This window comes from Anticarsia gemmatalis, chromosome 17, assembly GCF_050436995.1.
Source record: "Anticarsia gemmatalis isolate Benzon Research Colony breed Stoneville strain chromosome 17, ilAntGemm2 primary, whole genome shotgun sequence".
Classification (NCBI taxonomy): Eukaryota; Metazoa; Arthropoda; class Insecta; order Lepidoptera; family Erebidae; genus Anticarsia; species Anticarsia gemmatalis.
The window spans coordinates 1787832-1813060 of NC_134761.1; the positions used below are offsets into that span (position 1 = coordinate 1787832).

At 37.8% G+C, this 25229-nt stretch overlaps 2 protein-coding genes across 2 annotated transcripts; both read left to right on the top strand.

Moving 5' to 3' along the window:
* The first annotated feature begins 3056 nt into the window (after window positions 1–3056).
* LOC142979947 (uncharacterized) lies at window positions 3057–9246 on the top strand. The gene is made up of 3 exons (XM_076125188.1): window positions 3057–3107; window positions 3508–4276; window positions 5670–9246. Exons 1-3 carry the CDS (start codon window positions 3099–3101, stop codon window positions 9086–9088), a joined length of 4197 nt encoding a protein of 1398 aa, XP_075981303.1. The 5' UTR covers window positions 3057–3098; the 3' UTR covers window positions 9089–9246.
* Window positions 9247–20977: 11731 nt separating this feature from the next.
* LOC142979829 (uncharacterized) lies at window positions 20978–22348 on the top strand. Its single transcript, XM_076125020.1, has 4 exons — window positions 20978–21032; window positions 21225–21712; window positions 21796–21926; window positions 22037–22348. The coding sequence occupies exons 1-4, from the start codon at window positions 21024–21026 to the stop codon at window positions 22294–22296; spliced, it is 888 nt and encodes a 295-aa protein (XP_075981135.1). The 5' UTR covers window positions 20978–21023; the 3' UTR covers window positions 22297–22348.
* Window positions 22349–25229: the final 2881 nt, after the last annotated feature.

Sequence of the window (25229 nt, forward strand, 5' to 3'; positions counted from 1 at the left end):
TTATATTTTAATATTATAAAGCTGAAGAGTTTGTTTGTTTGCTTGATTGTTTGTTTGTTTGAACGCGCTAATCTCAGAATCTATTGGTCCTATTTGAAAAAGTCTTTCAGTGTTAGACAGTCCACTTATCGAGGAAGGCTATAGGCTATATAACATCACGCTAGGGCCATTAGGAGCGGAGTAGCAACTAGAAATGTAACAAAAACAAAAAATTATGACCCATTCTCTCTAAGGTGACGCAAGCGAAGTTGCGCGGGTCAGCTAGTATGAAATAAACAGAAATAGGCTTGTTCGTTTTATTAATTGGTTTGTCTGTTTGTGGAGCTTTCAACATAAGTTTTGATGTTGAATCATCGTTTTGTTAGCGGGTGCCGGACCCGTATGAAACAAATATTTCACGTTATTTACAATTGTTTTGAGTCTAGTACCTTTTAGCTTTCAATTCAGTTTAGATACATTACTTTTGAACTATCGCGTTGCATGTTTAATAGAATACGGGAATTAACGCGAACATACATTTTACCTAAAAATGCCTAACGTTTCGGCGCAGGATGCACTCGCCGTGGTCGTAGGCTGCAACCTGCGCCGAAACGTTAGACATTTTAAGGTAAAATGACCGTTAATTCCCGTATTCTATTAAACAATTTAGATAGGTTCTATCATTAGTATATTCAATGTATATGTTGTGTAAAATCATCGGCAACTGAAAATGTAATACTTTACGGTACTCAAGGAAGTTTATAGGAATACAAACCTAATATTTTTATTTCGAAACACAAGCAACTGAAACCACGATCCATAGTTGTGTTTATAATGAGAAAATCATGATGTTTACTAAGTGTGCATTAATTTTAATGCAATATACTAATTGTTATTATTGAAGAAGATGACTTCATGTTTATTTTAGATAATATATTGTTATTATTTGCAGTAATGCTTTAAAGTTTCAAAGTATTTGCTTGAAGTAAGAGGAATGATGTGTTAGAAAGAGATTCAGCATTTATATTTTATGATTTCAAGCCTTTTATGCCTGAGGTTTAGTTGAGGTGAACCGATATACGTCCACTTTTCACTGCTTTTTATTTGAGTCGCATGTAAAAGAGTTTTGTCGCTTGTTGTAATGAAATGAATGATGAATGATAGTCCCGTCCCAGATTATTATAAACTAGCTGACCCGCGCAACTTCGCTTGCGTCACTTAAGAGAGAATGGGTCAAAATTTTTCCCGTTTTTGTAACACTTTTTACTGTTAGGTACCATGGGGTCATAGCGTGATGATATAAAATATGCTTTTTTTTCACGAAAAATATTCTCAAAATTATTTATATCTCTTATTATAACGAAGTCGCGTTATGGCATATCCGCCATTAAAACAGTTGCCATGGTAACGGAATTTTGTTAATTCAATGTCATTATAATATTGATGTTTCGCGACTTCGTTGAATTTTCTGAATTTTCCCGGGAAATGCGTCATTTTCCCGGGGTAAAAAGTAGCCTATGTCCTTTCTCGGGTATCAAAATATCTCCATACCAAATTTCATGCAAATTGGTTCAGTAGTTTAGACGTGATTGAGTAGCAGACAGACAGACAGACAGACAGACAGACAGACAGAGTTACTTTCGCATTTATAATATTAGTATGGATTGAAGGCAAATTTTATTGCCAAATACTGGACAAGTAACACTCTCGATTTCTATTGACAACGTTGTAACAGAAATCGAAAAACCCCATAACACTTTTTGAATTTTAGAAGTCGTACCCGTCTGCCACATATACATACGGTTCTATAACAAAGGCTGTTAGTAAAAAAGAAGAATTCACAATTTGTTTTGCTTGAAAACTACATTTAAATTAGTACAGTATTCACAGCATTGCTAGTGTATTTTTAAAGAAGTATTTTTTTAAGCAATTTTAAATGTCAAGCGATTGGATGTGAACAGAATGTGACAGGATACTGTTGAAAGTTCGGGTTTGCGTTAGAATTCTTATGTTATTTAAGTATATTTATGTGTATGCTTAGAGGGAGGATAAGTCCGTGAGTTATGTAAGACGGGAAGACTTGTAGCCAACGATAGGCCACGAGAACGCGGTGGTGTTAATTGGAGCAGATAACTTAAGAAAATTTATGCAGAATAGTGATGATTACCTAATTGATATGTAAAGAAATCAATTAATATTATTGTGTATAGTAAAGTTTATAATTAACTATATCCCATGCGTTCGTTTTTGTAAGTTACAGAGGTGCTTAAGGTACAAAGCCTTGTATTGTAAATAGATACAGATATGGTTCTCAATTTCTAGCAAAGAAAATCGGTGTCTAGTTTTTTACTTAATTGGCTAGTTTTGGCTTAATTGATTGGTTTCACGGGTCAATGTATGGTAAAATACCTTACAATATTTATTTAATTCGTAGAAATCGTATAAACGCTCAACTTATCAATATAATTGGAACGAAATTGTCTTTAATTTATGCCAGAAAACTAAAATTTTAATAAACTAAACTGAAAATTGAATACTTCCAAGTTTTGAACGAGTAAAATATACTTAGTTTATATTAATTTTAGACTTTCCTTATTTCTATTTGTGAAAATTAGCAGCATTTTATATTAAACATTTTTTTTTCACAAATCTGAAAACTGAAAAAAAAGGTTGGAAAACACATTTAATTTCTCCTAAATCTGACCTAAAATTACAAAAATCTAAACCACTTCTTCGGATAATCGGTCTCATTTCTATCTCGATAACCTTTTAAACCTATAATAAACTGGTCCATTCTTCGCAATCCCGCACGACACTAACCGATATATTTTCACGGATCTCCGATACAAAATAAATAAATCCCACCACATATGGACTCACACACACACAGCGCACACACTAATTAGAGTATCAGTAATATTGATCGAGTTATTGAGTAATAACACACACATACAAACTGCTTGGTGGAATCTTCACTAATAGTACTGTCAAAGGTTAGGTCCGTGAGCACAATTTTGAGTAACTTTGTCGGTGAACGAATTTACTTCATATAAATAGGATGCAAGCCAAGTGATATGCACACTCAGTGAACATCCCGTGCTAGTACAACAGCTTTAAAAATGAAGCTGGTAATTAATTATTTTTATTTAAATTTCTAAACGAAATATAAAACGTCTTTTTTAAAACAATTTTTTCAGAATAGAGTTTTGTGTTTCAAAAATGGATTGCAGTGATTTAAAAAATATAATGGTTCTTTTTACAAATTCTAAGTTTTTTTTTTAATAGTTAATGGTTTGCGTGTTGCCAGTGATTTGATAAGATTTTGTATTCGTGATCCTCGTGTCGTTTGTATGAAGTATTTACGTGTATCGCCATTGTTAAGTAGATGACCTGTGTGCCAATCAAGGGCTTCCCTTTCTATTTCTGATTCAACTTAAATTTATGACAAAACCTATAACCATTTATTAGACGTAAGATTGAAGATAACTGTTTATTATGAAAATAATTGATTTAAATTTGGTTTTTCAGCTTATTATATTATCAGTCATAGCGTGCAGCTATGCTGACAAATTGGACAGGACATACTTGCCTCCTGAAAGCGCTGGTACTGCTGGTGGAAGTCCAGGATCTTTGACGGCACCTGGAGCTGATGCCGGTCTTGGTCTGCCTAAAGGCCCATTCGGTGAAGCAGGACCTTCGACATCCGGCCAGCCCTCAGGCCCTTCATTCGGAAATGCCGACCAGCCTTCAGGCCCATCATTCGGCCACACCGGTCCATCTTTTGGACAGGGACCTAACTTATCCGGAGCTATTTCTGGCTCCGGTCAACCTGGTCAATCCGGATTTGGTCCATCTGGTCGCCAATACAACCAGCCCGGTGCTGACGCTGGTAGCCCAGCTTTTGGACAAGGACCCAGCAGCTTCGATGGCTCATCTCAAGGACCATCAGCTTACTCCGGACCAGCCCAGCCTGAACGTGCCCGTGCTTCCTTAGACAGAAACGCTGAAACCCTTCGTTACGACAACTTTAATGATGGAGAGACTTTCGCGTATAGCTTCGAAACTTCCAATGGAATATCTGCTGAGGAATCTGGTGTAGCCACTGACGGTGTTCGGGCTAAGGGTGCCTTCTCTTACACGGGTGATGATGGCCAACAATACAGTGTGTCTTATACTGCTGATGAAAATGGCTATGTACCGTATGGTGAACATCTGCCTACCCCACCTCCCATTCCTGAAGAGATCCTCAAGTCTTTGGAAGAAAACGCAAGGGCTGCTGCTGCTGGCACGCAAGAAGGTAAATAAATTTTTACAATAAACTTTTACCATTTACTTGACAAAAGTGCTAAATGTTTACCCTAAAAAAGTAACATAATTGTACGACAATAACAATAGGATGAAATCCAAATTCAACCATCTACCATTAATTATTTATTATTCTATCTTAATAATCGTGAGATGAAAATATAGATTTAAAAGTAAATCCTAAAATGTGCAGTATGAAATTATAAAATTTATTGGTCACACTCGCAGTTAGTTCGCGCTTGTTACGTTCTAAAGCGGTAACTCTTGTTAGAATAGTATTTACCATATTATAGAGATTTTATTTCTAAGAATATATTTTACAAACTACACTAATTTAATGAAAATCGCACCTCCGATTAAACTCCGTGTTTCTTTAATGCAAACCATGACATGACATGACATCATTAAATAAATTATGCCCTTTCGCTTGCAAAATAAACTAAAGGACTTTTATAAACTAACAACGTACATACTTATATAAAATCACGTCTTTTTCCTATCGAAGTATGCAGAGGTTAAATTTAAAGATCATTTAGATTAATTACGCTCTTGGATTCTCAATTTTTCTTAAAGCTTTTCATATTTCTTTATACTCGTACCACAAATTAATGCTCATATTGGCAAAGATATTAACTCGTGTCAAAGTTGCAATATTGACTGCTACATAAACTATAAGGCTATAAAAATCTCTCAAATAATACCCATATTACCCATCCAATTACAAAACAAAAGCATTAAAACAGTTTTTCTAAAGATTTTTACGACCAACTTTATATAAACGACCCATTATCGAACATTTAATTTTCCATAGCCAATGTCAATCATAATGAAATATTTTTTATAACAAAGGCCATGATTCGCAAGTCGTTAACAAGTGGCCTGTGTTAATTGACTGACCAATTAAAATGTTTTTTTGCATACTTTTTTACGATATTGAATAAAGATCAACTGTTAAGTGCTCACACGCGGCAAATATACTTCAACAATATAATGTATTTTAGGACTGAATACGCTGAGATATAATTTGTAGAAACTTAAACCGTTTACAACTAAAACACGTAATTCTCAACTTTGCACTCTCTCTTAAGGCGGCAGGGAGACTAATTTTGTTTAATAAAATAATGATAAAGCCCACCTAGCTAACCAAGTACAGGCTAAGGATATTAAATCGCTTTGAGAACTGTTCGAGGAACTCTTAAACATGTAAAGTTTTATAACCATGTTTTACAGACTGCTAAGATGCGCATTTTCTATTTAAAGTAAACGTATAGTAAGTGATATTTTATTTAAAGATACAATTACTATAGCATCTTCGCCGAGTATGACGTATTTCATAATTACTCTTTTTTACCCAAGATGTTTATTCAATCAATTATTTTTTTTAGGTGCTTACAACCCGGATGAAGACACTGCTGTCGTGATCGAGTCAAAGCCGTACAGTGGCTCTTACCCTCAAGGGTCTCAAGGTCAGGCTGGTCAAGGTCCTCAATACGATGACGCTACTCCTCAGTCAGGTTCAGGACCTTCTTCCCAATACGGCGCTCCCGGTACCTCTCCTTCTGGAACCAGGCCTCAGGGTTACCAGCCTAGTCAAGGACCTGCTTCGCAGTACGGTGCCCCTGCTGCTGGTGGAAGACCTGGACAGACTCAACCCCAAGGACCTTCCCAGTACAATGCTCCCGGTAGTGGACCTTCTGGATCTCAGGGTCCTTCGCAACAGTATGGCGCACCTGGAACATCGCCTTCTGGTCCCGCCGGACACTCTGGTCCTCAAATCGGACAGTCGCCATCCTCTCAATACGGCTCTCCTAGCTCTTCCCCTGCTGGCGGCTCAAGGCCCGGATCTCGTACCTTCCCGTCCCAAGGTGGTCAGTCCCCTGCTGGTGGAGCAAGGCCAGGACAGCAAAGCTATGACCAAGACTCTGGCTATCAATACAATACTCCTGGTTCAACTGGTTCTTCAAGCCCTGGAGCTTCCAGACCTGGTTCTCAGACTTTCCCGTCCCAAGGTGGTCAGTCCCCTGCTTCTCAATATGGCACTCCTGGTACTTCTCCTGCTGGTGGTTCAAGACCTGGATCACAGACTTTCCCGTCCCAAGGTGGTCAGTCTCCTGCATCTCAATATGGCACTTCTGGCACCTCACCTGCTGGTTCTAGACCAGGATCTCAGAATTTCCCATCCCAAGGTAGTCAGTCTCCTGCTTCTCAATATGGCGCCCCTGGCACCTCTCCTGCTGGCGGTTCTAGGCCCGGATCGCGGACTTTCCCGTCTCAGGCTGGACAGTCCCCTGCTGGTGGAGCAAGGCCAGGACAGCAAAGCTTTGATCAAGACTCTGGCTATCAGTACAACACTCCTGGCGCTCCTGGCACTTCAAGGCCTGGATCTTCCAGACCTGGCTCTCAGACCTTCCCATCTCAAGGTCAGGCCCCTGCCTCTCAATATGGTGCCCCCGGCACATCAGCTGGCGGTTCTAAGCCAGGCTCACAGGCATTCCCATCCCAAGGCGCTCAGTCCCCCGATTCACAGTATGGTGCTCCTAGCACTTCTACTACCGGTGGCTCTAGACCCGGATCTCAGACTTTCCCATCTCAAGGGGGACAGTCACCTTCTCAATACAACGCTCCCGGCACTTCTCCTACTGGATCTAGCGACCGTCCTTCTGGATCCAGCTTCCAATCACAAGGCAACCAGACCCCCGCTGGGGGTGCAAGACCCGGTCAGCAAGCATTTGACCAAGACTCAGGATACCAATACAATGCTCCTGGAGCAACAAGCGGCTCCAGACCTGGTTCCACACGCCCCGGCTCTCAGAGGGCTCAGTCTCCTACTTCTCAATACGGCGCCCCTGGTTCTAATGGAGTTACAAGGCCTGGATCTCAACGATTTCCATCCCAGAACGGCCAATCACCCAGTGGTCAGTCACCTTCCCAGTTCGGATCTCCAAGCACTTCCGGTTCTTCAAAACCAAGCTTTAACTCGCAAGATAGCCAGTCCCCTGTTTCTCAATTTGGTGCTCCAGCCCATGGTGGTCAGTCTTCTACTTCACAATATCCAGGATCCACTTCTACTGGCGCCGCTGGCCAGAGCCCCGCTTTTGGTAATGGTCCATCTCAAGGCCCCGCTGGTTCATTCCCGTCTGCTCAAGGCGGTCAGGATTCCGGTTACCAATATAACGCTCCTGGCTCTAACTCCGGTAGACCTGGTCACCAAAGATCGCAGGCTGGTAGCCAAAGACCTTCCTCTCAATACGGCGCTCCTGGCTCATCTCCTGCTGGAACTAGACCTGGACAACAAGGATACCAGCCCCAGGGCAGTCAAGGGCCTTCTACGCAATACAATGCTCCATCGTCTGGAGCTTCAGAACCTCAAGGCGGTGTAGGAAGTCAGACTCCTTCTCAGCAGTATGGTGGACCTTCAGGCCCCGCTGGACATTCTGGATCCCACGCTGGTGAGGGTCCATCATCCCAATTTGGTGCCTCTACCGGTACTGGATCACCTTCTCAAGATAGCAACGCTCCTTCCTCCACATATGGTTCTCCTTCTGGTACTCCTTCCGGATCTGGCGCTCAACCTCACAGCCAATTCGGTACTCCTGGTACAGGAGCATATGGTTCAAAACCTGGCCAGCAAGGCAGCACGGCTCCATTCGGTTCACCTTCAGGCGTATCTGGCCAGCCTCAGACTGGATTTAACAAGCGTCCCCAATTTGGATCACCTGCACCTACCGGAGCTGCTGGCTCAGGTCTATCAGGATCTCAGGTACAAGCTCAAGATGACTCTGGATACCAATACAACCGACCTTCAACACAGTTTGGTGGATCCAGCCGAGGCCAACAGGGATCCTCTGGACCATCTGGATCAGGATTTGGCCCTGCCGGTCCTGCTGGTTCTTCCAGCCCTGCTGGACAAGGAACATCTTTTGGTCCCGCTCGCGGACCAACTGGCCAGTCTCCTGCATTTGGCAATGGCCCCTCTCAAGGTCCGTCGGGTTCAGGCCCAGCTCGCGGCCTGAGACCTGTTGCTTCGGATAACTACTCTCCATCTGGCCCAGCTGGTCCTTCCGGTACTGGCTCTAATGGTTTCTCCAAGCCTTCAGGCTCAGCTGATCAAGGATACCCCTCTGGACCCGTTTCATCCGGCCCTGCTGGGTCCACTCCCGGTGCCAACGGACAATCAGCATTCCCAAGACCTGGATACACACCAACTGGTCCTACTTCTGGCCCAACTGGCTCCACATTCCCAAGACCCGGCTCTAACGGACCTTTCGGAACCACACCTGGACAGTCCTCTGGACCTAAAACCGGTATGCCCGACTCTGCACCTTATCAATACAACCGCCCTGTATCTCAATCACCTTCAGGTGGAGCTACTCAGGGTCCATTCGGATCTCAAGGACCCTCTGGATCTCCTCAGGGACCTTTCGGCTCCCAACCTAACAGACCTGGTCAGACTGGATCAGCTCAAGGACCTTTTGGTACCCAGCCTGGATCTCAAGGCCCCTCTGGACAAGGACCTTTCGGAACTCAACCTGGATCCCAGGGATCAACATCAGGATCTCCTCAGGGTCCTTTCGGCTCTCAAAACGGAGCTCAAGGACCATCGGGCGCTACGCAGGGACCTTTCGGATCCCAGCCAGGCAGAACTGGTCAGACTGGACCTGCTTCAGGCTACAGCCCATCAGGACAGGACAAACCGGGCCAGAATCAACCAGCTTTCGGCCCAGGCTCGAGAGGGCCCGCTGAGGACTTCAGTGGACCTCGCCAGCCGCCATCGTTCAGCCCCGAAGAAGGCTACAAGTACTAAACCAAGGATAGGTTATTTAATTTGTAAATAGTAACAGCATTAGACAAAATGTAAAAAAAATCGCTTGTATGAAATGTTTTGTACATATTTATACTAAATGTATGAAATAATGAGGAATCACTGTGTGATCAATTAAATTAAAAATAAATAATGCAAAACTTTAACACGTTGCTTTTCTGAAATCAAATCAATTTTCATGATATCAAATAATATTTGGACATACATTGACTGGCACATAACTTCGAGCTAATGAAAATTATCTATCAAAACATGAAGTCCTATTTTGTAAGACCCTTTTACATTTAATATAAATATTGCCTTGACTGAATGACAAAACATCTGGATCATCACTGTCTTGACCTCACCCCATGCATATTTAAAAGACTTCTTTAATTCACTTTTAATTTCTCACCATGCAAGCAAAACGTATTTGTTTTTTGTTTCTTTCCCTAAACAATTACTCTAGCTTCCAACATGACAGTAAGTCTGGTTAAAAACTAATTTGATCTAGAATCTAGCCATTAAATCTGAAGAACAATTAAGATATTTATCGCTACAGTTTCACAACAGCTTTGTTAACTCCTGACCTCTTGTTAAACTTTGCACTAATTGCAATTCTATTATCTGAAGTCATAAAATAAAATTAGTTTTATCTTTCAATCCTTTTTGCAAATTAACAAGCTTTTGGCGGCAACTTCACTAGATCAAAAAAGATTTACTGCCTCTTTGGCGGAATTAAAAGCCAATAATGATCAGGATCAATGTAACTTTTAGTTAGTAATAGATGGTTATTAAATATTTTTGTAGGTTTAGTGACTGTGACTGACTATAAATATAAATATCATTGGACAACTCACACACGGTCATTTGATTCCAAACTAAGCAGAGCTTGTTCTATGGTAACCAAATAACTGATACACATACTTATATACTTCTAAATGCATATAGATAAATTGACATCCGGGCTCAGAAATCTTTTATCACTATCAATTACTTATAAACAAAACTACCAGTCTTTTTAACATTTCTTTGGTCGTAGTAGTATTGTTAATTGGCATACCGAAGTCAGAAGCTTAATAAAGTTTCTTGAAAACCCAATACAACATAAAGACTTTGCAGCAACAGCAACAAGGTACTATATTGGAATAATGTTTCTTTAGTATGACAAAATAAAAATAAAATAATAAAAGTAGTAAGAAAATTCCCAGTTGTTACCGCGGGATCACAGCGTAGAGGGTACAACTGGGAATATAACATACTAGTTTCACTCCAAAAATTTTTTATCTTTTGATGAGAGTAATAACAATCATATTTCACCACTGACTAAACAAACCCTTTCGAAAACAAAGCGTATTGACGAAACCTACCAAATTGATCAACATAGCCTTGAAACAATAAAATACTATATAAATAAACATTACCAAAAACTCAATAAACATTATAGGTATGTTAACAAGAGTTAATTACTGTAGTTATGGGGGTTATTATACAAAATGTGCGAACCGTTTAGAAACCGTGCCGTGTGACGCAACTAGTTACTGGTGGTCGTGAGATGAGGATGCTTTTACAGAGAGTTTGATGTGTATTGGTGTGTAACGTCACTAGGTTATGTCTGTGACGTTGCTTGTGAAAAAAAAAACATTATTTGTTTAATATAGTAATCTAATCAGTTTGCTAAACAACCAATCATAATAATGATAGATTTAGTGTCTACAAATTTTCACAAATTTTTAATTCATGTAGAAAAATTTCATGATAACGTACCTCTCTATAGAGTTCCTTTCTTTTCAATTTTGCACGATTAATCAATTTAGTTTAGCTAGTATCGTGAACTTGATTTATTATCATTAATTTAATAAAAGTATGGGCCAGTCTTCCTGCGTAGGCGTTTCTCTTCGGTACTACCTACTTACTTTGGGCAATTCAAAAGGGGACATTACGTAGCATCTATGTATGTTTGTTTCGTTATTTATTTAGTAATATATTTTAATTAGCCTATAAATATCAACTTATTTCTCACGACAAAACTCAAGATTTTACAAAATACAATATTTAAATGTCAAAATAATCGCGCAAATGAAGTCTTCTTCACGATTGAAAATATTTCAACGATAGTATCTTTAGTTAACGATACACGATCATTTAAATGTATATTTTACACCATTATAGGAGCTGGTAGCTAAGTAAAAGCCGCGCGTGTAGATCTTACAAGTTAAGCTCCCCTAGCTGAGGTTGGGCAGTGGATGGGTGGACCATATTAGACATGCCGAGATTCTACATGTTTCGGAAGGTAAGTTAAACTGTGGGTCCAGGATGTTATTCAAAGAACTTTGACAGACGTTACCGTAGTCAAAAGCTTGAAAGTCTGACAACCAGTCTTATCGCGTTATAACTCAGGAAACTGGATTGTGGAGGTCTGATACACAATCGCTCCATGTAAAATACTGGTATTCAGCTGCATCTAGTGAGACTGGAAGTCGACTACAACATAGTTGAAAGAAAGTCTAAACTGATATAGCCTGCATCCATATGAAACTGGAAGCTGACTTCAACATAGTTGGAAGAAAGGATGATATTTTTACGCCATTATAAATCAAATACACTGTATAGTTTCAAAGTAATGGTTCATGTGCGCAAGCGCGCTAATAACAGTGTTCACGCTATCGAATGTGACGTTGCTTGCACAGATTAACTTAGAGATAACCCACATATCTTATATAAATATAAGAGAACCATTACTGTCCCACTGCAGAATCTCCTCCCGTAATGAGGGAGGGGTTGGGTCTTGAGTTCACCACGCTGGCCAATTTAGGCTTGGGGACTTCGCATATCTTCAAGAACTGTTCTAAAGAACCCTCAGACATGCAAGGTTGCGTCACGATGTTGTCTTTCACCGTTGGAACAAGTGAAAATTATTTTTAATACACACGTGACTTCGAAAAGTCATTGGCTCGGGTTCGAACCTGCAACCACTTGCGGGGAGGTACCAATTTATACCACTCGGCTCTTATTAATAATTATTATTTTATTTTGATACTGTTTACGCCATTATAAATGAAATACACTGTATAGTTTCAAAGTAATGGTTCATGTGCGCAAGCGCGCTAATAACAGTGTTCACGCTATCGAGTGTGACGTTGATTGCACAGATTAACTTAGAGATGAGGCACACGGTCGTGTGTGTTTCAAATATTTATAATTATTGCTTTATTTTGATGTTTGTTTACGTGTTTAGAAAACACAGGGGACTGACTTATTTTAACTTTTTTTTATCATGTCGCACAGGTGTTGCAGAAATATGTGGAATTTCTTTTATGAATTATATTTTCGACGATACTCCAAAAACACTACGGAGTGTAAAAAATAAGTAGCATTGTTAAACAGGGCGCTTTTTCTTTTCTCAAGATAGGTTACTAAGGTTAATACTGTGGGTTATAACATTAACACATGATATTAAGGTTACTATTTGTACGAATACCACGATTCCACCTGGCTCAGCCATCTAGAACAGAAACGCGTCCTACGACACTTTTATCTGTCGTCAATGTGGCCGCGGTTGCCACTCCCGCATAGGCCTTTTCAGCCACGAACGAAAGTACATTAACTCTACCTGACGCCACCTTTCATCTGCAATAAATGTATTCAGGCCAATGATGATTTGTACGGAAATGACTAATTTAACCAAAAAAATACGTCTAAGATTTAAAACCTAAATGAAGTTGTTTTTTAAATCCGAATGAAGTCGACAAACTCAATACTTATCACTCTGATATTGGGCTCACAAATATCTCCAACGTATATCAAGATTTATCATTAGCTCTTTTGCATCGTGTACCCTAGCTTTATTACCAAAAGCTTCGAGAGAACATGTTCGTGTAACAACACGTTGATAATGATCACATGCTTCAGAGCTTTGTGTTTACAGTTTTACTTTTAACGCTTCTTCACTTACTACATTGTGTTTAGTTTGATTGTTAAAACCTTTTGTAAGTAAAAAGATTATAGATTAAGAGGCTAGTACTATAAAAACGTTGGTTAGGAGCCGATTTTGGTATATTGAAAAAACTTAATTTGGCGACCAGTTTTGAGTTTTAAAGGTACATTATTCTATACCATCGTCACAATTATCAGACGAAGAAAAGATAGAATCTTGATTATAACTTGGGCTTATTTACATGGGCTTATTGTTTTAATCGTTAACTCAGTATACAAGTTACATTACTGTAGAAGCGGGTTATAATGTAAATGTGTCCTTTTAAAATCATATTTTTTATTGTACTTTTTTTTTATCCGCAGATTTCATTGAATATATAAATGAGCGCCTATGGCTTAATAACCACCGTGTATAAATTTATCGTAACCATAAAAACAAGTAAACCCACAGGTGCCACCTAGTGTACAATGTAATTAAACTCATCAGTAAGCAATTGAATGCAATAAAATAAATATAAATTAAACATTTCATACAAAATGACATTTGATCCGTTGATATTATACAGACAGGTTAATTGCAATTTATTTATGAATTTGACCCAAATTGTATGATTGATTGAAATTATTTTTGTTCAATTATAGTTGTACTAAAAATAGATTTTTCAAATTAGTTTTTAATGTTTGAAGTAATTGATGATGTCAAAACTAATTGTTTTCGTATTGAGGCAAGACCCGTAATGTTCGTAATTTGTGGATTCCACGGGATTTTAGTGCCAGGTAGTAAAACATATTTTTACACACATATTTAAACACACATCACATATTTTTAATTTTCCTGGCCACTAATAAAAAAAACTTAGTAAATCTGTATTTAACTATATGGGTTCGATTTCGATTTGAGTTAAATCCGAATGTTAGGAAAACTTTAATTGTACAGTTACGATAAATATAACTGTAATTGTTCAATAACATTTTCAATAATCGGTTTCAGTTATAAATAACATGGAATCAAAATTGGATCATGTTTTCTATATTTTATTTAAAGAACTTTATTGTTCTTAATAGTTACAAATTGTTCTTAAAATTAAAACCATTTTATTTTACTGTTATTTCTTGGTTTGCATCAATACATTTCGGCCTAAGCTTTAGCTTAATTAACTTTGACATTTAGTCAATCATTTACCGCCTAATCGAGAAAATGTATACTCATGTAATTATCTATACTTATAATAAATTATAAATAAATTAAAAAATAACTGCCCGTGTATAGCTTTCATAAATACACTATGACGCGATATCCTTCAATCAAACGTTTGACATTCAAAAAAGTTATTGCGGAACCTTAGGGTCTAGGGACGCTGTTCGGTATTTCATACATTGATCAATAATAACTCGGTTGTTCCTAGTAGTAACCAACAGCCGGTTGTTGGTAGTCGATAGTAGTAGAGAATCGAGCAACTGACATGAAATTTTGTTATACATTATTATCTATAATAGTATCTATCTATAAGTAGTATTATTACTATTTTCTCGTAGCCATCTTTCTGTTACATTGATAGCATGCAGAGTAATGCAATGTACACGATAGCGCAGTTATATATACAGACAGCGAATGTCTGACCTCGACCGGTGGGGGTAACACATGACCGTGTCAATGTCAGATATTTACTTCTTTTTTTTTCTTTTTAAAAAGACAACTCCCGCACTAAGAATTGCTCTTGTGTCGCGGGGACTTTTACAAACATACAAACAACGGACACAAAGCACAACCAGACCCGAAACAATTATTTGTGGATCGCACAAATAATTGTCCCGTGTGGGAATCGAACCCACGACCTCCCGTTGCTGTGGTATCGACGTGGCGACCTAAACCACTGCGCCACGGAGCGGGCTTATTTTGGGGTTGTAAATGTAATTTAAGGGTTTTATTATGTTTTTTCGGTTATAAGCCTTTATAATGATAGGGATGTGTATGAGTGTTATGAAAAACATTTTTAGAAAGTATATATATATATATATATTCGCTTAGCCTTTGTTCCAAACTATGTTGGAGTCGGCTTCCAGTCTCACCGGATGCAGCTGGATACCAGTGTTTTACATGGAGCGACTGCCTATCTGACCTCCACAACCCAGTTACTTGGGTATTAACACGATACCCTTCGGTAAGACTGGTTGTCAGACTTTCAAGCTTCTGACTACTGTTAACGACTGTCAAAGATCTTCGAAAATGACAGCCGGGACCCACAATTTAACGTGCCTTCCGAAACACGGAGGAACTCGATATGTATAAGATGGTCACCCATCCACGGAACAACCTCGGCAAGCGTAGCTTAACCTCAGAGATCGATCCGTGCGGCTGTTGTAAACTAAGCCACGAGCTCCTCTCCTTAATATAATAAATATCCTTAAAATAATAATTCTGTGACTTAAAAAAACGATAAACTTAACCTCGGCTTTTAAGCAGTTGGTTTATAAATAGGTTACAAGACGGTTGACACAGACGGGAAAGCCCAGACGGATGCCACAATATTGCGGGGTAAACAAGTATGTAGGTTCTAGAATGGTCATATTATCCTACCGCTGTTGGGGTGTCTTGAAAGACAATATGGAGGCTCTTGCTCGCTAGCATAATTTAATAAGTAAAAAAGATTTTTTTTTCAAAAATTGTATATTAGGAGACTACCTCTGTGGTGCGGTCTCAGTAGTGTATCCGGCTGCTGATCATGACGTCTTAGGTTTGATCCTTGATGGGGTAAGGGTATATTTCCAAAAGTATGATATGGTATAGCAATAAGCTCGACCCCTATTTTATGACACTAACATTGGTAACAGTTCGCTGTTACGAGCGAGCGACCGAGCTTGTACTTCAACAGGCGCGATATTATGTATATATAATTATAAATAAGGATATAGGAATGTTTTATACACAACATTTACATACTCTGTAACCAATAAAATAAAAAAGTATAAGAATCTCTGTCTTCCTGACTTTTTACCGTACATTTACTGTACACATTTATCATCCTTTCTCTGTCCGTCACTCCCCTTCACATTACATCCTGTGCTACATCTATGAAGTCATACACAGACATACTCACGGTACTACACATAGAAAGTAACACGACCTCGACCGATAGTAAAGTAAGCAGCTCCTGGTTAGTAATGACCGTTACCTATGAGCTTAGTCACGGATGATCTGTGCTAAGACGGCCGGTAAACTTGGTGATGTAATGTTTGAGCTTTGAACAGATGGCTTTTGTGGTATTTAAAGCGTAGTTGATGTTTTAAGGGATGTTTTGAGAAAAGTGGGTGATACCTATAGTGCGACAAGTTAGTTGAGAGCATTGGCATGCACAATTTTCTGTAAATTACAATTAAGAATTCTGTGTATTTCCAAGAGGCTGTATTAAACGGGCCGCCGTCAGGTGCATAAGTCTGCGGGTCACTAATGTTCTGAATTCTGAATTTCGTATATTTCTGATGGCCAAAAACCTTGTTTACAAGGCTTTTCACTTAATTTTCGGACTATATTTATTTTATCAATCTTTCCAGAAAACTCAGGGTTGTTTAATTGATTTAATTGCGAGTGTAGAGGAATCACCTATGAGTTCGATAAATAAAACCAAATAAATTCTCTTTCTGTATCTTCGACAATCATAAGTATACGAACCGTTTTCGGTTCGGTTCACTGAAGTGTTTCCGGACTACAAGAAAAATATTTTTTGAATTTAGTAAAAGTAACGCGTAGTCCCCAACCCGGACTTGGCCAGCGAAGTGGACAGGGCGCCCTGCAGTAGAACAGTAATTGGTTTAAAAAAAAATAAAGCTCATACTAAGTATTCTGAAATCATTCGCCAAGTGGAAAATACAACTTTCCTTTTTTTCTTTGATCAAAATAGTTATAACGACTAAACAATTCTGGTAGAGCCTCCACTATAATTTTCTGGAAAATTCTGCTACACCTAGAATTCAATCAATACCTTCAGGGCTAAACGTGATATATGATTAAATTATTACATATTCAGTGTTGTAACATAACCGATTAACGTTATTTATTTACGCACAATCGGACCTTATGAGTATTAAGAAATGAAACTATTCCCCGTAGGCGAATATTCGCAATTCGTCTTTAGCACGATTGCCTGTAGGCGTTTCGAGAGCTCCCTGCTTATATTATAGGCTTTAAAGGCGTGAGTACTTGAGTAAATAAATATTACGACGTGATAATGATGTATGTGGGAGAAATGTGTTAGATTATGTTTGTTAATAAAAAAATGGCGTCTAGTTAAAGCAATAGAGACTCCATGACGCAGTGGTTAAGGTGGTCACCACGCTCCTACCATCGCCAGTGCATCGAGAGATCATGGGTTCGATTCCTACACGGAGGAAATACTTATGCAATTTACAAATAGTTGTTTTGGGCTTCCAGGGCTGTACTTCGTGTCCGTTGTTTCTATGTTACTAATTCCGGGAGAAAAACTGTTGCCCAGTGGAACATTAATTTATTATGCCTTTATTGTAAAAGTATACCCTCTTTTAAGTTATTTCGTAGTTAAGCTGCATACATTATACACAAATATGTTTCCTCTCGGGAAACGGCATACGCCTAATTTCTATTGACAAAAATAAAACACACAAAAAGCAATGGGTAATTGAGTTAATTAGTTTACTATATCACGAAAACTACGCTGTTTCCATAAGTTTACTTGAAAATAATATTAGACTTGACCTCATAATTGCTCACGACGAAGTAAAATAATAATAAGGGACATCAAAACCTTATATATTTGACCGTAATTTGACATAATCGTTATATAATTTTATAGGGATTTTTTGATTATATCATAATTTAATCAAGCATGTTGTAAGACAAAGAGAAACTATTGAAGTATTTTGATAGTATTTGATAGATAAAGCTTTTGAACGTTTGTCATTTCTTTGATTCCCATCCTTTGAAATTAATAGTAGTGCGGTATAGTTTTCAGATATTTTTAAAAAGGTTTTTCAAATGATTTTAATTTTCATTTTTATAACTATTATTAATTGCAATACAATCTTAATATAATATTGTTCAACAAAAAACACATTTCAAATAAATGGTGGCTACCAGTATCGGGAACAGGGTCTAAAGTACACGAGATTAGGGGTCCAGAGCGAGGAAGCTCCCAGTATTGTTATATATTAAATTTAAACATTAAACTTATAAGCTGACAAATAGTGTCTCACAAAACCACACAAATGCTTTGACAGTAAGAAAAATATCACAACTAATTATAGATAAGTTTACTCGTAAATGTCACAAAACTACAAACAATCTTTTCATATTTTATGATAAATAATAATATATCTTTTCAGACAGATTGGACAACTGTTCGATCGGCAAGAACGTAAAACATTGGGGAAGGCCTTTATTTGGCAGTGGAATGAAGAGAATATTAATTACTCATAGTAGTATTTTGTCACTTGATCTATGCAAAATTCTACAGCATATGCTGTAGAATTCTACAGCATATATTTATACCCATAAAATTTAATGCGAGACTACTTTTCAACCTTTCCATATAGTAAGTAATTCAAACTCAGCATGAACTTATAAAAGTGAAAACAACGTGACTTAGTTAATTAGATTTAGCCACTTATAACCTAAGTTGACCTAAGTCTGGAGCTAATTTCGTAAGTATAATTAGTTGTTATTTTTTGACCGATATTTAGTGTGTGGCAAAATTTAATGAATCACGACTCGATACACATCTCGTGTCGGTAGCCGATCTATATTGGAAGGTCGTGGGAGAGTAGTGTGAGTATGTGTTGCTATTGATTTTTGAGACTAGGAAGCTGATTTTTTAAACAGTTTTTTGAATACAGTCAATCTGGGTAACTTTGAATCATTTGGGTAACATTGACAGTGGGAATTTGAACTAGTTTCGATTATTTTTTCATATGAAACCAACACAAGTGATAAAAGTTTGCAAAATTAAAATAAATCTTTATCAATTGTGGCCAATCAAGTGTACCCAAATTGACCTAAAGTAAAGGTGGTCCTAAGTACTTCTTTTTTGACCCGTAACTATCCCACAAGTGGGCAAGAGTCTCCCCCTTAACGAGGGAGGAGTTAGGGCTTGAGTCTACCACGCTGGCCAAGTGCGAGTTAGGGACTTTGCATGCAAACAAATTTTCTTGGTAGGCGCCAACTTATACAACTCGTTTATTACTGCTATTTAACCATTTCTGAAAAATCTTATGGCGTTATTATTTATTTAAACTTTTGCAGGTTTGTGTCTACTGTTTAGACAAGAAAAAAATAGCATATATAAGGACAAGAATAATAAAATTTAAAAGAAATGGTCAGAATGAAAAAAAAAACTATTTTATTGGCATACTTCTAGTTTATTTTGCCGTACCTATAACTGCATATTATTATATTTAATCTGTATTAATATATACAACAATTGTAATTACCCATAGTTCTCACAGAAAGCTAAACATCCTCTCAAGGACTAATTAATACATCATTAGCTCACGTAATAAGTGTATCATATGAACACTCACCTGTCGCGATGACGAATGAAGCCTAGCGGCTAAACGTTCTATGACGAAAGGTCAAGTTAATCTGAGTGTTATGATTCAAAAGGTTTATCTAGTCTTCATTGTAAATAGAAATTCAGTTCTTTATTTTGTACTAGCTTTTGCCCGCGACTTTGTCAGAGCGACAGAATTTTGATGTACACTTTCATCTTCTATTTTATCAGAACTGAGCAAAATCTTCTTAGCGGTCTTAGAAAATGCCTATGCCATAACATCTATAAAATTACAGCCCGATCCGTCCAGTAATTTGGGCTCTGCCTAAATAATTTTTAAATTTTTTAAGAAATTATTTTTACCATTATTATTGTACGGTGCGATGGTTATACCGTACAGAAGATTTATGTAATGATTTATAGATACATAAATAAAATAAAGATTTGAGCTAAGATTAAAATGGTTTATTCACTTAACTAAATCTAAAATTCCAACCAAATAAAATATATTCTTTGGTCCCTACCCCTCGAAGAGCAAGGCGTGATTTTATGTATGTATGTTAAAAAAGCTTTCAAAAAGCTCAATACTATCTCTCACTCGCAAAAATCATAGTCACCCTACAGAGAAGCACACATTGGAATGTAAAACACATGAAGGTCAAAAATTGATGCGCTATCGAATCGTTACTATGTCCATACCTGCGTTAATATGACCATTCAAATAGGATTTGTATGTCAAGTGCGCAATGTAAGAGAGAACCAGTATGTAGGTAAAACAAATATCAAGATTGTTTATTTGTTTAAGATCTTTTAAATGATACAATATATTGAAAAATACACTGTTAAAAGAAAAAGTAAGTACAACCTATTTTTGTTTCTTATCACCCATTACTGTCCCACTACAGGGCAAGGGAAGAGTTAGGCCTCGAGTCTACCACGCTCACGTTTCCTGACGATAATTAAAATGAATGGGTTTATGAAATTTTAAAAGTCTATGTCACTTGGTATGTTATTATATCACTTGGTAAAACAATCAGTTAAACCGGGTTTTAAAGAAAAAAATGTTATCAATGAAGGAATTGTGCATCAAAATGTGTAATTTTCCAACTTTAGCAACAAAAGCTGAGATATGATAAGTTTTATTCCAATAATCTATTTTTTTCTCTATCTCTACAAAGATTATGCGACTAACGCTCTACCAATAATAATCACTATAATAGATAAAAACTAAAAAACAAACAAACTTATGACCTTTAAACTTTATCTTTTAAATAAATACACAAAGAGCGTTCACCGCATAAAGCCATCCAAACAATTAGACAAGTCCATCTTTATACGGCATCATAATACGAGATTATGAAACATCGACCACGAGTTACGTTGAAGTAGATCGCAGCACCAAGTATATATACTGTACTGATATGATGAGGTTATCAGTCGCATCCACAGCTTCTGCCAACCAAGTTCTATTTAACAAAAGAAATATGAAACTGGTAAGGCAATGAACAACAAAGTATTCAAACAAACAAAGCTTTAAATAGAAACAAACAAGTTTTGCATAAAATAGAGCAGAAACAATCTCAATCAATTAAATATTAGTACAAAAAAAGTGTAAAGAACATGTCCTGAATGAATCCAGGTATCTATTTCACAGATTTAAAATTTTCTTTTTCCCTTTTTTGCAGTTCATCGTCTTAGCCGCTGTCACTTTGGCGCAGGCCGCCAAATTGGACAGAGTCTACCTTCCACCCAACGCGCTAGCTTCAGCTGGAGCTGGCAGCTTCCTCCAGACTCCTCACCAGTCTTCAAACGAATTCCATGGCCAGAACAATGGATTCTCTGGTGCCTCCAATGCCTACTCCGGTGCCTCTGCTTCCAATGCCTACTCCAGTGCCCCTGCTTCCAACGCCTACTCTGGTGCCCCTGCTTCCAACGACTATGCTCAAAATACCTACTCAGGTTTCGAAGCTCGTCCCGAGCGCGCTCAGGCTGCTCGTGAAAGGAACGCCGCTATCCTTCGTCAGGACAACTCCAATGATGGAGAGACTTACTCTTACGCTTACGAGACTGAGAACGGTATCTATGCTGAAGAGAGCGGAGTGGCCACCAATGGTGTTCAGGCTCAGGGCGGATACTCTTACACCGGTGATGATGGCCAGGTCTACTCTGTGAGGTACATTTAGTCTATATTAAGGTCCCTTGATATTTCCATTTTATGTTGAGGGACATTTAAATAATCAATATTTTCCGTCATAGGTACACAGCTGACGAGAACGGTTTCGTGCCCCAAGGTGACCACCTCCCCACTCCTCCCCCCATTCCTGAAGAGATCCTGAAGGCTCTGGAGCAGAACGCTCGTGATGAGGCCGCTGGCATCTATGATGATGGTAAGAGACTATCTCCTTTTATTTACTTAGTGCCGCTTATCCACATTCAGATTTCCACTTAATATATTCTTCCAAAGCTTGATAAGTAACGCATTATTTTCAAATTCCAGGTACTTACAGCGAAACCAAATACGCTGGTGCCGACAACAGCCAACAACAGTACTACAACACGAACGCTCAGCCCATCAACTACAGCAACGACGACTCCGTAGTCACCAACTCTGCTGGCTTCAACGGTGGAGCTTTCAACAACGGCGCTGGTGCCAACAACGGAGCGGCTTCCAACTCCCTCGAGAAGGCCTACCTCCCCCCCTTTGCGAGGAATACCCAGAGGAACAGCTACAACGCTAGAGACGGCTACAGATATTGAGACAGACTTGATTATTGTTTAAGATATTGAATAAAGTATTTAATTGAACTGATTTTGTAGTTTCATATTTGCTTAAGGGTGAACTCTAGAGCAAAAGAGTGTCTAGAGCCTTTAGTAACGTTACAGTTCGTAGAAATCCAATTGAACAGAAAATCTTAATAGATTTTTCAAACTCAAACACAGATATGGCCACAATCATTAAAATATAAACAAGAATTATTTAAAATACGACATCTTTTTTATCTAAGGATCTGGATATAACAAAATTAGTCCCATTTATAAAAAGCAGACCTATTACCTATGTGTATCGTGCATGTTAACAAACTTTGGAGTAGGTACTATACAAAATAAAGAGATGTCTAGATAGAGTTCTAAAAGACCAATAGGGCTTTGCCCTACCCGAGACTACAGAGACAGTTAAGCGATTTTGTACATGTGTAAAGTCAAACCAGCATCCAATCTTAAAATAGACTCTCTCATCTTTTCATATTGCGATCTAGTTTAGAATCAGCATTATCGTTAACTTTAAATACCTAAATGCTATGTATTTAGGCCAGTAGTCTCTTTCGAAAACTGTCCGAGCAAAAGATCAACTCATTCATCTTGTATGATATTTAAGGAGTTCGCATTTAGTTCAAACTTGAAAGGCTAAAGGTAACAGTGCAAGTCTGTAATTCATTCATTGAATGAGTAATACCGGGTAGCAAATCACTGCAAAACTGGAATGATGTAAGTACATAGGCTTTACAAGTCTAATGGCTATGAGAACATAGTCATTAGAGCTGTACAGACTATGTACTTATATGATTATCATCTAAAGACTTGTACTTTTTGTCCGTTGTTTGTATATTTGTAAAAGTCCCCGCGACACAAGAGCAACTCTTAGTGCACGGTTGTCGTTTTAACAAAAAATATATAATTATATTGTTGCCAACAATCCCATGATTACTGAGTATTGCCACAAAAATATAGCGATTTTTAAAATCAAAAATAAATAAAAATATTTTGATCCCAGCGGAATGAATGCATATGGGAAAGTGGCTCGGAGGTTGAGAACAGGGGTGTTCCGGATGTTTGTATCCACATCGGCAAACGCGGGAAATTCACATTAATTCAGAAATTCGCATCCACATCCACATCCGTAGTTATTCATTAGGAGCTTTTTCGGACGTGGATCTTTATACGCAACAAGCAAGGAAGGACTAAGGGTGTTCCGAAAAGTCATATCCGCGGCAATAAAATCGGAATGCCACCAAAATAGTCACTTTGTGACAGTTTTAATTCTATAGCATTTCTAAAATGAATTTAAAAATAAAATTACCCTACTTACTATTTAGCATAAAAATTTACTTTACCGGACTTCCTAAATCTTCAGGAAGATGAACTACAATAACAGATCTATAAATAAACTTCAATTCACCTTTTCATAAAGAAACAAATGTATTAATGTTTCATTAATTGTCCAAATAACCTTAAAAAGATCGCGATACTTCTAACACCTAATAATTTGTTTGTACAATGAAAATACCGATGTAATTGCTGATTCGTAATTTTAGTTTTCATTGTCATAACATTGAATTCAATACATAATACGTGTAATTATTATATAATGTGGAATTTAAATGTTTGATGTATAATCGTTTGAACTTCACTTGCAATGATATTGAATATAAATAATTATCATAATATTATAATTAGTAAGATTTTGATTACATAACTATTAATCTTCTTCGTCACATTATAGCATCTTTCGCCCAGCTTTGAAGATAAAGCTTCTAAATTAGTTGAATTTATTTTCAATTCTACTCATATTATAAATACGGAAGCCCGGTTCGTTCACACAAAATCTAAAAAAACTATTTTGAAAAAACAACCCTGTTTCGTATTACCTATCTCAATTGACAACTGGGGTACGTCAAATTTGTCGCTATTCAGTACATTGTTGCTTTGACGTAACGTGTTCATCACTGCAGTCTAAGAGAGAAAACTATGTACAGCATAGTGCTGTCAAATAGTCATCAATTGATTTACGTAATAGCTTCTTTTACATACCACTGTTTGAGTTCGAGAAATTCTTCCATGTGGTCGACAAAAGAATAAAAGCCAAATCAGAAAAACCTTTTGATTAGATTTTTTTCTACGCCGATGAAATCAACTACCTCTATTATTATCTTATCTTATCTTAGGGGTGGGGGTGCCGGTTAAAGTCTGGCTGACACTTCGACCACTTCTGGGGGGCTATCCCGTATCTCAGTTGACAACTATTTGGAGCCACAATGCTGTACATTGCTTTCTTCCTTAGAATAAAGTGATTAACACGGTACGTCAAAGCAGAGATGTATTGAATAGTGGCCATTAATTTAACGTACACTAGTTATCAAATGAGATACGTGATAAGCCCGCTGATCCCTTGAGTCATCCCCTCCTTCGCTACTCTAGACATTGGGGGGTAGAACAAAACTTAAAAGTCTTGCTATGCACCTCATCGGTAGCAGCCTGACCTACATTATTAACTTTTGCAAGTAACTTCATCATATGATGCGTCACGTTAAAAGCTTACGTTATAACAATCTCACGGTTAAAATGCCAATAATATGATCATTCCTCTCAGGTCAATAAACACCGGTCAGGATGCTCATTATATTTATTAGTGCAAGTATTTCACAATAACATGATATACTCTATAGTCCAACAACTTAGTACAGAGCCCAAGACTCTATTGAACTCGATCATGCACGATCTATCTAGATTATAATTCAGATTTTTTTGTATCTTTCCTAAATAAGTAGCGGTGTCAAACAGGCCACCGTCAGCTGCATCAGGCTTGCTATACACCGAATATGTGCAAATTAACCCGATCGACACACATTGAACAAGTGAGTCGAGTTAGTTTTGTTGTATAATACATTTTGTCATACTAAACGTATCGAACT

What these genes read in the sequence shown, in the direction of transcription:
- LOC142979947 (XM_076125188.1), top strand. An exon ending in TGCTGCTGGCACGCAAGAAG is followed by an intron (nt 4,277 to 5,669) that starts GTAAATAAATTT and finishes TATTTTTTTTAG; the next exon opens with GTGCTTACAACCCGGATGAA.
- LOC142979829 (XM_076125020.1), top strand. An exon ending in GGCCAGGTCTACTCTGTGAG is followed by an intron (nt 21,713 to 21,795) that starts GTACATTTAGTC and finishes TTTCCGTCATAG; the next exon opens with GTACACAGCTGACGAGAACG. An exon ending in CGCTGGCATCTATGATGATG is followed by an intron (nt 21,927 to 22,036) that starts GTAAGAGACTAT and finishes TTCAAATTCCAG; the next exon opens with GTACTTACAGCGAAACCAAA.